Source organism: Epinephelus fuscoguttatus, linkage group LG6, assembly GCF_011397635.1.
Source record: "Epinephelus fuscoguttatus linkage group LG6, E.fuscoguttatus.final_Chr_v1".
Taxonomy (NCBI): Eukaryota; Metazoa; Chordata; class Actinopteri; order Perciformes; family Serranidae; genus Epinephelus; species Epinephelus fuscoguttatus.
Window position 1 is genome coordinate 29,531,067 of NC_064757.1, and position 12,326 is coordinate 29,543,392.

The following is a 12,326-nucleotide window of genomic DNA, read 5'->3' on the forward strand; positions in this document are numbered from 1 at the left end:
GCGCATTCCAAGGCCTTTGGGTGTGATGGAAAACATGCTGGTTTCCTTATTTGCATTTTACCTGAGCATACAGATGCAATCTGTGTTGAATTTAAATTTCACCAAGTCTACCATCATAGTCATTGTGGTCTTTGTGTTGAAATGCAATTGGTGTAATAAAAAGTCTGGAAAAACATGCAAAAAAAAAAAAAAGTTAAAGCAGTCCACAGATTATGTAAAATGAGCGGAAAAGTATTCCACTGTCATTTTGAATATTCTTCTATTGCCTCAAATCCACACATACAAAAGGAAAAGAGGAAAAAAGCTTGAAGTAGTAGTGTTTTATTCATCTTTATGTAAATCCAGTCATTTACGGTTGCCTTAACAAATCAGGAATCAAGTGTGTCAACATCTAGCAGAGAAGAAAGTGCATATGGGGATTACAAAAGAACAGAAACAGAACAAAAAAACAGGCCGAGGGAGAAACTCTCCATCGGTTAAAGTCTACAAATCCTGACAAGGGTAAAATGAAGGTGTTTTTAATTGTCTGAAATCTCTATGTGCTGTAGAAAGTTTACAGTTCTACTCAAACCCCTAAGCTCAGTAAGCTATTGTTCATGTCTGAGTGACAGTGTGTGGAGGCTGAGCCCAGAGCTGGTTCACACCATAGAAAAATACCCTGGTTATTTGCATTTTTAACTGTACACTACTGAGTTTCTATAGAATAGATGAAAAATGATCAACTCTCTCCTACCGACTTTTACTGGCCCTGGTTATAGGCTCAAGCCAGTAATATCTTTACATCCTAAACCACTAAGAAAGATAAATCCCTTGTTGCATTGCTACATAGCTAAAGTTACAAGTATATGCTCAAAACCAATATTAGGCTAAGTAAATCCCACGCAGTATTTATTCATATGAATATATCAGATCAAATAATGGGAATATAGTATCAGATAAACTCAGATAAACATTTCTTCAGTAAATTCTGGGTCGATTTCAGGTCGCTAATTGGATGGCAATTACCTGCTAACCACTTAAGGCAACGTTTCCTCTTACCTGTCATCACGGCGGTTGTGGTTAATCATCTGATAACATGACCCAGGGTTTTTAAGTAAAGGCAACTTCTATTTCAAGCACTGTTTGATTTCATTCTGTACTGACTCAGGGTGATGCTCAGTCAACCCTAAATCTACACATGGCATCAAAAGACAGCATTGTTCCCAAGTCATACAGAGGCTCATTTTAACGTCAGGTCATCTGTAGATAATATCTGTGTAACGGAAAAAAATATGAGGAGGATCTCAATGTAAACATGCAGGTTTTGAGAAATAATCAATGCTGTTTACCGGTCATGATTTTTCGCCAGGGGTTTGAATCTTTCTTCTGCACCGTGAGAGTGTGCATGTTGAGTCACAGCAAAGAGTTCTGTCCTTCAAATGGAGCCACGTCAAAGAGCTCAACACATTATGAGTCCACAAATGCCTTTAACACTGTACTGAACATCCAAGAGATCCTGTAATTGGACAAAATAAACATCACAGATTTCTCAAAATGCCTCATGTGAGGTCTGAAGCCCTGGCAGTTCGGTTGTTTTCCGGTCCGAAGTTGTGGGATGTTGTCACGTGATCTCCGAGTCTCTGCTCTGTCCGGACTTGTGCGATCTCGCTGCAGCAGTTGAGTTCAGTTTGAAGGATGTAAACACCGCAGAGGGCTGACGTGGGTGTGGTGCTCGGAGAATATCATTTCCGAATGGGGCAACAAACCTTTTTTAATCTATTCGTCTGATCGTTCCTGAACCCCTAGAACTCCCGGACCCCCTCCTGGTGCATCCACTCCAACCATGGTGATACAGACAACTTAAAATGTATGAGGCTTAACACTCTATTAACGGAGTAACTTTCGCTTAAAGTAGATATCAATTAACACTCGTTGGTGCACTGCCTCGTCACTCCTAGTCACTCAAGGTTCTGGTCGAGGAAAGTACATATTGTTGGATGTAATCTGACACTTTATCAGTGATGAAGAGGATGATTCAGTCAAGATGATGATAACCTATGATTGATAAAGTATGATGTCTCACTTAATTATAAAATACCAGGAGACGCATATCTTAATTAAATTATTAAAATGGTAGATTCGCTTCAAATGAAACAGTTGACTAGACCTTTGTCTGAGAGTGTGTAGCTACATGTTCACATGCATGTTTGAACAGTGGATGAGAGGCAAACATGACTGAGCTGCAAATATTGTGTATGTGTGTCTGTACACAAAATGGGCCTCTGTGTAGCTAAGTGTTTGTATGTGTATGTATGTGTGTGTGTGTGTGTGTGTGTGTGTGTGAGATCCAGCAGCAGCTACGAAGTGTTCGATGTGTTGGGGCTCCAGCCCATTTGATAAGCTCTCTCCAGGGTTCTCTTGCAATCCTGCATCACCGTGCTGAAAACAATGTGAGGGTACTGGACCACCAGCCTCTCCACTGTCTCCTCGTTCACCTGCAAAACACGCACGCACACACACACACACACACACACACACACGCACTGTTAACATAATGAGCTGGTTACTAATAGCACAGAATTGTCTGCTTCCCAGGACAGAAATAGAAAGAAGGAATTTTATATTTTTTTTTAAAAAAAATCATATTAAAAAGACTATCATTTTTGGAAGATGCCCTTTCCATCTGTCTCCCTCAGACTCTGTCCCCCATCAGTGGGGCTGCATTATGAAAAAGATCTTTTAATAGCCATCATAAACAGGAGGAATGATAAAAGAGAAACTATTATGCTCATTTTCAGGTTCAAGCTTGTATTCTGAGTTTCTACTAGAACATGTTTACATATTTTCCTCATACTGTCTGTGTTGGAAGACCTGTATTAACCCTCTGTCTTAAAAGGCTCAGCTTTAGTTCATGTCTCTATAAGTCAACCTCCCAAAAGAACCCTGTCTGCCCTGACTGGTCAGCATTTCCGGTTCTTCGCATCTCAGTTTCTCTGTACCGTCACTGCAGCCGGGGAGTGACAGTATATAGCAGCATTTTCTACCCTAAAAAATTACCAATAAAGCATGTGGTTAAATGTAGCGGTGTATTTGCAGGCAGGGAATGACTGTGTTTGGTCACACTTGGTCGCGTGTTAAAGCAACCCTTACCTTTCTTGCATTTCACACAGCAGTTAGAAAAAATTTGAACATCCACAACTCCTGCCTCCCTCCAAAGCCCCATCCCCCTCCTCCTGCAACTCCACCTCCCTCCAAAGGCCTACTCCCCCCTCTTCCATTACATCTAGACGTAGACGTTGGGAAGGTAACGTTAGATACACGGAAGAGGAGACTGAGTGTAACACGCCAAGAGAAGAGTAAAAGGGAAGAGGAGTAATAATAATAATAATAATTATATAACGTAAACGCTAACATTAGATAGTACTGGTGACTGTTGTGCGAGTGGTTACATCAGTCGGAGGCCTGCACGTGGGGAAGACAGACAGGACGCTCAGCCAATCATTGCATTTGGACCAAATGCAATGAATGTCCTGTCTGTCTGTCTTCTAGTCATGTACCAGCAGGAATAAGATCCAAAATCAGTAACAAATTTACAACATTGGCAACCAAGTTTACATGAGTTTACATGTTTCCCTGACGTTAGCATGTAGCTACACGTAGCAGTGTATATAATGTAAACACTTGCAGTAGTGTACCTGGAGCAGATGACCATATAAAGAATTCTGTTATGAGCTGATGTCAGCTTGTAGCCAAAGTAGATTAAAACATTGGAAACATTGGAGTAACACTGGAGTTTTCACGGTCTGAAGTTGAAGCTTTTTACTTACATACATTAACCTCATTATTTGAAGCTTTGGCCACGTTTAATATGAACATCCATCATCATCCATTCATATTATGTATTTGACAGAAAACTAAGGAAAAGCACAATAAGTCCCTTTTAAAGCCATTGTTACTTCATAGGCATTTAATGAAAATACAATGCTAGTAAATTAAGGTAGATGAAAGAGTCATTATGTTAGTTATCTGGTAAATTAGACCCATTGCCTAGCTCTATGTGAACACACTGTGCTTATCATGAGTCAACCAATCAAGCACTTTATTTCGGAATCATCCAAGAGCCATTCACTCAGTATCAGAGCTGATTTCTCGGAAGTCCTGGGAAGCTGTATTAAAAAGAGGCAATCAGCTTAAAACCAAATAAATGTAACAGAAATATTGCTTTAGGTCCAATAAATGCAGATTTTTAAATGACTTAATTTAAATGGAGTAATTTAAAAATCTGTCAACCGTCTCTGCATCGCCCCATGATGCCTTATTAAGATAATCAGAAACACAGATTGAACAGTTAGTGCCCCGTCAAAATGGCAGCGTACCAGACTAATATGAAGCAAAAGCAATTTCTTAAGAGTATACAGTGTACGCACATATGCACACGTACACACCCAATTGGACTACGGTGATGGGTTTAGCACCAGTGGACAGCTGAGCTCACAAGGCTAATGAGGCCTTCATGTTCTCAGAGGGCCAGAAAGACAAGCAGCTAATAGCACTTCTTTGCCAGTCTAACACTCTGTCAGACCGTCACTGGGAGCCAAGAGTGAGAAAGCCTGAGAATCTGACAAAGAGCAGAGGCAGAGTAACCCTGGAGACCTTGAGGGGTTAACCGCAACCCACCCAGAACCAACCCCCGCCCACCCGCGAGCATGACACTTTCCAGGGGAAATGATGTATAAACACTCACACACATGTTGAGCACACAGTCATCCGTTGTTGCCAAAGCAGTGACAAAGTGTTTCGCAGTTTTCCCCGAGCTCATTGCCCGAGAGCCCCTTGGTTTCTGTGTTTTCTGGAAGAAAAGTCTTGCTGGGTAAGAGTTCCCTGGCTCTTGCTCAGGTTATGATCTGCGTTGGTTGTCATTTTCAGTCTAATTCCCACTTTCTCTTCATAGAACACACTTTCCTTAAGTGGTGGGTATCAGCAATTCTTTGTCAAGGAGAGGAACTGAGAAAACAAATGGACGGACAGAGTTAGGATTAAACCGGCAGAATCACAGAGAGAAATAAGTGTGCTTGAGCGAACAGACCGCCGATGCTTCTCAGGTCACAGGAGGATGATGGAAACTCTGCAGAGCACAACTGAATTCAAGAACACCAAAAAGCAGCAACAGCCTTGCCTTTGATTGCCAAGGAAGAAACAGCGAGCTGGAGTTCGGGTGCTTGACGCCAACACACAGAACCTTAACAGATTCTTTCAGGATAGTGTGGATACAGAAAAAATAACATAAAACCAAGACTGCAGGGTCAAAAAGTATTTCTTATTTTCATCTCTGTTTTTTGTTTTGTTTTTCTGATCAGATGCTACGGGAGAACTTCTAAGAATAAATGCCAAAAAGCGATCTTTCCTCAGTTCTCTTTCAAGTTAGTGTTTCAGCGAAAGACAACAGAGACTGGCAGAAGACTTTAAAATTTAAAATAATACTCTGACATCTCAACCGCTGAAAGGTGCATTAAATCATATGAGTAAGAGTGGAAATGAGAGAATTCTGGCAACACTTTCCGTGCTGTGATCAATGATTCATTAGTAAAGCTGATGCATTAATAAAACAGGGTTTCAGGATATTGCCTTAGAGAATTAACCTTATTATTACAGTATGAGATAATGTAAATATTCAACTGCCAGTTTTACAAAACAAACCACCACATTCCTTCTTGTAGTGAAAAGTGAGGTGGTAATGTTGGCTGTGCTGGTAGAAAACAGGAAGTTATGTTGAGTTTTTCCACATCAGGCACAAAAGCGACGCAGCCAAAGAACTCCTGCAGACACAGTTCTGGATCTCTGTGTGTCTTTCTATTAAATCTACATGATTGCATGTGATTATGTGCATTTTCAATTTGCGCATTAAAAATAGTTTAAATATTGCAACAAATTTTTCACCCTTGGCTGAGGTGGAGGAGTGTGACGCTAGACTGACAGCCTTGACGAATAAGTCATGAGGTTCGTGACATACTTGATGCACGTGAGTAATGAGAGTAGGGATGACATTAATAGCAGCAGAAAAATAACTAATGAAGGGATTTTGACAAGCTGCTGCAACTTGTAGGTAAGAAATGGGCATTTTCATTGTTGGTATGTGGCTACATGTTCTGCTTCTCTATGTTTTTTTTGAGGCTGAGGCTGAGATGGTTATAAATTCCGTTATTTTTTTAGTTAATACCCGGCACTGCACCAGAATTTCAATTTTGGATTGGCCAAAGTAGTTTTGGCTGGGCCTTTTAATTACAGTTTTTTTTTTTTTACAAGTTAATACTTTTTGCCTGCCTTTGACAGTTTCCCATTGGTAGCGCTGCTGAAACAGAAATGACTGTGGAAGGCAACTCACGCGCCTGGTTTATTATACCCCTTTTATAACATTTCCAATGCCAAGACAGCTTATTATTTACCCATGACAGTTTGTATTTATTACAAGCATCACATGGCTCAGATTGTACAAAAATGAAACATAGTATCCTGTCTATTATGTTTTGTTTTTGCTTAGGATTGAGCAGAGCAATACATCCGTTCATTTAGAACACTGACATTTTAATTCTGTTTTTTAATTTTTATTTGTTTAAGTTGACTGCAGGGACAGACTAGAGAGACTGACTGCTGGGGGACCTAGATTGACTTCTAACAAGACAAAGAGCGTGGCACTGATCATCGGCTGCTGAATAATCTAATAATCTCTATACCTTGACACGCATGCGCACTCTCAACAGGTAAAATGGCCCCTTTTGACTGCTCCAAACTTCACACATGATGTAACATAATAAATGCTGTCTTTTACTTTTAGAAAGGGAAGCGATTTTATGAGGGAAATTGTTAATTCTACTTGTTAAAAACAAAAGTTAAGAAGATATTTCCCAGTCATTTAGGATGGGCCATTTGTACAAGTGTGCAGCCCAGACCCGTCAGGCCCACCAACAATGCCACACCTTGTTGATGTACACTGTTTTTCAATATTTATCCTTTGGGAGAAAATAGTTAAATAAATCCTGGCAAAAGCAACAAATCAGTCAGTTTTTATTAATAAACACTGGTTCTCAGAGGAAAGGATTAGTGCAGTCTCTTATTCCCATCTTACGGGATTTGACTCAGGTGTCTGACCAAAATACTGTCTTGAATCATGAATTTGGAGCTTTTCATAGACTGTCTGGTCCGTGGAGTGTTGGATCCTTTCCAACAAATTTTGCGACTGGCTCCTAAAAATGATCATTAGCTTTTATGTTATGTTGGATCATCCTCACACCTGTTTTTTCTATTTTTTTCCCCCCCTTTTATTATTTGTGAAAGGCTTTTAATGCCTTTATTAGTGGTAGTGAAGAGATGACAGGAGGAGGCCTGGACATATGAACTGGGGATGTTGCGGTTCATAGCCAGCAGGGCGACCCCAAACCTGTTCTTTTACCCCTCAGAGAAACACCTGTAGTTTGCCCACAGATGGACACAGGTTGTCTCCGCAGAGGACCCACGCAGAGCAAAAGAGCAGCTTAACTGAGGCCTCTAAGAGCTGCCACTAAAGAGACAAGTTTGTTATGACATATGGCTGAGCCTCATTAGCAGATAAAGTGACAAACCCCTGATTGCCTTCATAACATATTATGCTATATTCTTGAAAAGAGAATGAAACATCCCCCAGCTCGTTAATCAAGGCTTAATTACAATTAAAACTGATCTAAAGAATAGACCTGTCAAAGTGATGGGAGGCCATAACATTCATTAATGCTAATTTAGTGCAGCTCCACTTGCTGAGCAAACACGACACACACAAAATGGCTTCCAATCAAAACGCTGAATCACTATCTAATTGCCGGTTGCGGCAACGCTAAATGTTTGAGCTGCAACAAGATTACTTTGATGTAAATCATGAAAAGATAACTATTGCACTGACCTGTGCTGCTCTTGTTGATAATACTGTATGTGCAGAAATAAAACTTGCAAAGCATTGGTCTACTTATGCTGTTTTCTTAAGTTTTGAAATGTAATTACTGTCACGTACAACAGGCGTCAAATGACTGTAATTCAAACATCTTATTATTATAACGCCAATCAAGCCTGAAGGGGAAAAAAGATTTTTCTATCAATCAAATCTGAGCCAGTATAAATTTTAAATGGTTACAACACAGCAAAAGACTCCTTGTACCTGGTTTGATTAATTGGCATCTGCCTATGCTCATTTTTAAAACATTTCATTGCCAGTGGATAGAAAATCTTGTTGACAGAAAATCAGTTGACAGAGGCATTTATGCATCACAGCATCCATTAACTCTCCTCCACTGCGTTACTGTAAATCTTCTCAGGCCTTAAAACAACAGCCCTCTGTAAAAGAACCCTCTCCTAGCGAGTTCCCAGAGCTCACAGCTACAATCCTTCTTCCAGAAACAAGCCTGTGTGCCCTTTGCATGGCTCTGTGGTATGTTGAATGAGACGTGGTGACATCACCACACCTGCTTGGTATTTGCGGCTCAGAGCCGATGTTAGACATGAAGGTCACACCAAACGCTGTGGGTAACTGGCTGGCAGCGAGGGGAGTCCTCTGGTTACAGCAGTGGTGCCGCTGACTTCTTGAAAACCGGTGATTCAGCTGTTTCTTCCTGGAGTGAAATTTTCTTACTGGGCAAAACTGTGCTTAACGATATTTTGTTGCTAGGCAACATAAGCTTACAAATACTATCGGAAAGCGCTGGGGCATCTGGTGTCAGGAATGGTGCTTTAGATATATGGCTCTGGCAGGGAGGATTTTTTTTTCTTTTACTCCATGCTGTCCTCATCCAGTGTACTGTACTGTACAACCCCTCCTCCCAACCTGCTGCCAAGTCTGTAGGAGAGCCATATGATAGAGCATACTCGCTACTCACTGATGATTCTAATCTTTGAGAAGCATCTGGGAGCGCAGCCACAGCTATCTGGAGCGAGGCCTATACTTATGATATTTTCCCCCATTTTAACTTCAAAGATGCGGCCTTGTAGATCTAAGGGGGGTGTAATGCATGCTGACGGGTAATGTGCCGTTGTCAGGGTTTACAAGCGGGCGAGAGAGGGATGAGGGGAAAACAAAAAGATGCATGTCTGATATGCTGCTCAGCAGAAAGCACCTTTTATTTGAACATGCTGTACAGTAAACGGGAATAGTTTACAGTGTTGTGTTTGCGTGTGTGTGTGTGTGAGCGGCTGTTGACAACTGCTTCTTCAGTTTTACATGTGAAGGCTGAAGGTAAGTGACGGCACGTTCTGGAGCTGACCTCTGCTCTCCCTTTGAGTGCTCTCTTTCTTGACAGTGAGCTCTTTCTGTAAGTCCGATCCTCTGATGCAAATGCACTCTATCACCGCGTAAAATATACATTTACCGCAAGAGCCGGGCCTTCCTCTAGTAAGCAGCGCAGTAAAACACGTCGTAAAGATGACTAATGCAGCGGCAGTTCACATTCTCAGTGGGAAAAAGAAGAACAGGGCCGTAAATCGATAATCAGATACACAAACACGAAGATGCATATCATATTAGACCGGCGTGGTGAGAACACCCTGTGAGTGCTCCTAGCAATCAAGGGAGGGAAATGGAATAAAGAGAGAGGGAGAGAGTTTAGGAAATAGAAGGCTAAAAAAAAATATGGCCTCCGCTCCCTCTGAATATATCAAACCCACAGAGCGCTATAGCAACAATGACCCTGAAAAAAAGCAACAACACACGGATTGTTGATACTGAACAACTTCAGAACTGAATTTAAAAACATGCAGATATCAGAAAACAAAGACATGTTCAGTGGTCATTTTTAGAAGATGAAAAAAATATAGTTTTTGCAATAAAATGGGCCTATTTCTTTTTATTTCCTCTGTGTTTTCATTAAATCCAACACAGGTCTGCAGGGGTCTTTTTCCCTTTCTTTTTTCTTCTTCCCCACATTTTCTTTGGCCATGTGGCAGCCATTGCTAGTCCCAGGCCCATAAAGAGAGACAAATACCCCCTGTTCCCTGTCTACTCCCATGTAGAGAGTGTATCAGTCAACCAGTAAATACATTTGGGGTAAATGTTTAAAAAGCCTGTTTAGGCAGCAGAAGAATGCAGTGCATCAGGTCTTAGTAAAAGGCAGCTTAAACAAGTCTGGATTTAAACAGGCCAGATTTATAGCCTTCTTTAAACTGCTCAGAGGAAAAGCCCCAGTTGTAAAGTTTCTAAACGAGTGACTGGACAACTGAAAGATAGTTCAGAGTCTCCGATAAGAGGGAGAGGAAAGAGGAAGAGAGAGGACTGAATGGAAAAAGAAAAGAAAGCAAAGGATTTCCAAAGTGTAGGGACAGAAAAGAGGTCGCCACAAACTTATTCTGAAGGATTCAATATGTCTAAATGAACTATCGATGCATTGGCTTGGAAGCTTAAGGAATAGACTGCTCTTTACCGAGGAAAGCCTGAGCTCAAACATTTTGATTTTGTCTCAGAAAACCAAGCGACCCTCACAGAAATCTGCAGTGCATGGCTCTGAACGTGCTTTTAAAAACCAGGTCAGGCACCGCTTGCGACAACTGAGGTCTGGTCCCGCTCACACACCCTCATCCCTGCACAATATCAGACAGCAGCAGAACTGAAAAGCAGGGTGTCAGTGCATACACTCACACACACAAACACACACATGGAGGAATGGGGGCTCAACTGAACAGGGTCAGAGAAAGAGGTTCTGGAGGCCAGGTTTGTAAACCCCACACTCCATCACGCGTGACAAAGGTAACTAAAGGAATGTGTATGAGGCTCAGCCCAATCCCCCTCTCCACACCGGCCTTCTTATCTCTGCAGACTGGGGGAAAACATTCCATAACTCAAGAGGCTTTACACAATTTATTTGTTGGTCTTGGTAGAGCACTATCACAGCTACATCTATTAGGTAGAACTAAAATAAAGCTAATTAAAATGGGAAGTGTTGTGGTGACCCGATAAACCAACAAGCCCTGGAGTTAAATTTGATGTTGTAGTAGCAATCATACTCCAAACCATTCCTTTCTGTTGTGTTTAATACTTCAAATTAAGCACTGTAATGGTGAAACTAGCATGAAATTATGCTTTAATTAAGAAGTGTAAAGAAAGAAAATCACCAGAACCATAATTAACTTTTGCTTACAAGCAATATGCAGTAATTCATTTGATATTTATGATGGAGTTATTCCTTTTTTTTTTTTTTTTTTACCATGCACGTCTCACACATAATATAATCCAACTGGAATTTCCGCCTTGCAGTCGTATGCCTCCACCAACCAGTCAAGTTGCAGTTTACACCCATGTCTGTCCTGACTCATATGGAGCACTGACATTTCATAATGCTTCAAATATGGATGTCAACCAGGCAGCACAGAAGAGCTATACAATCAGCACAGTTTCAAGATGGACACTCATGATTAGTGTCACCAACTCAGTATCTGACCAAATGTTATGGTCAGATACTGAGAACAGAATACTATGATGTGACAGTGAAGCTGACCTTTGACCTTTGGGATATAAAATGTCATCGCTTCATCATTTTATCCTGTTTGAAATGTGTGTGAAATGTCATAATTAGCATGCGAATTCTTGAGTTATGGCCAAAAATGTATTTTGTGAGATCACAGTGACCTTGACCTTTGACCTCCCACCTTCAAATTCTAATCAGTTCATCCTTGAGTCCAAGTGGGGGTTTGTGCCAAATTTAAAGAAATTCCTAATTCCTAAGACATCATGTTCACAAGAATGGGACAGACACACGGTCACAGTGACCTTGACTTTTGACTAATGTTGTCACGATGCTGGAAGTTTTAACTTCGGTACAATAACTTGAAAAATATCAATAATCGACAGCAATTTTTGATGCCACTTGGAAAAATTGGCATTGAGGACATGCAAGTTAAAAACTGTAATAAAAGATAAATATTTCAAGGCCACAATATAATAGTAACACCTTTTTTTTTGGTTAGTAGCAGGGAATAGCAGAATAACTGTTATAAATGGTAACAATAAGAGAGCGTGAGAAAGCACAGCTGGTACCAGTGTATCAATACTGCGGAAAATGAGCATTGAAACCGTTAAAAATAATCAGAATCAATATGTATTGAATAACAGATATTTTTGACATCACTACATTTGACCACCAAGATCTTATTAGTTCATCCTTGAGAGCAAGTGGAGATTTGTGCCAAATTTGAGGACATTCCATCCAGGTGTCCTTGGGATACCGCACTCAAGAAAGTGGGACGTACTGGATATGGAAACAGACGTATGAATGGACAAGCTGCAAACATAATGCCTCTGGCCAAGGCTGTCACCAGCATGGAGGTGCAATAAAATAAAG

General features: G+C 40.8%; 1 protein-coding gene across 1 annotated transcript in view; it reads right to left on the reverse strand.

Moving 5' to 3' along the window:
• Positions 1-305: 305 nt before the first annotated feature.
• fbxl17 (F-box and leucine-rich repeat protein 17) overlaps positions 306-12,326 on the reverse strand; it is a 291,099-nt gene continuing 279,078 nt past the window's right edge. The window contains exon 11 of the mRNA XM_049579160.1: positions 306-2,474. Coding sequence (XP_049435117.1) covers positions 2,337-2,474 — 138 coding nt within the window. The 3' untranslated portion in view covers positions 306-2,336. The remainder of the gene's footprint in view (positions 2,475-12,326) is intronic.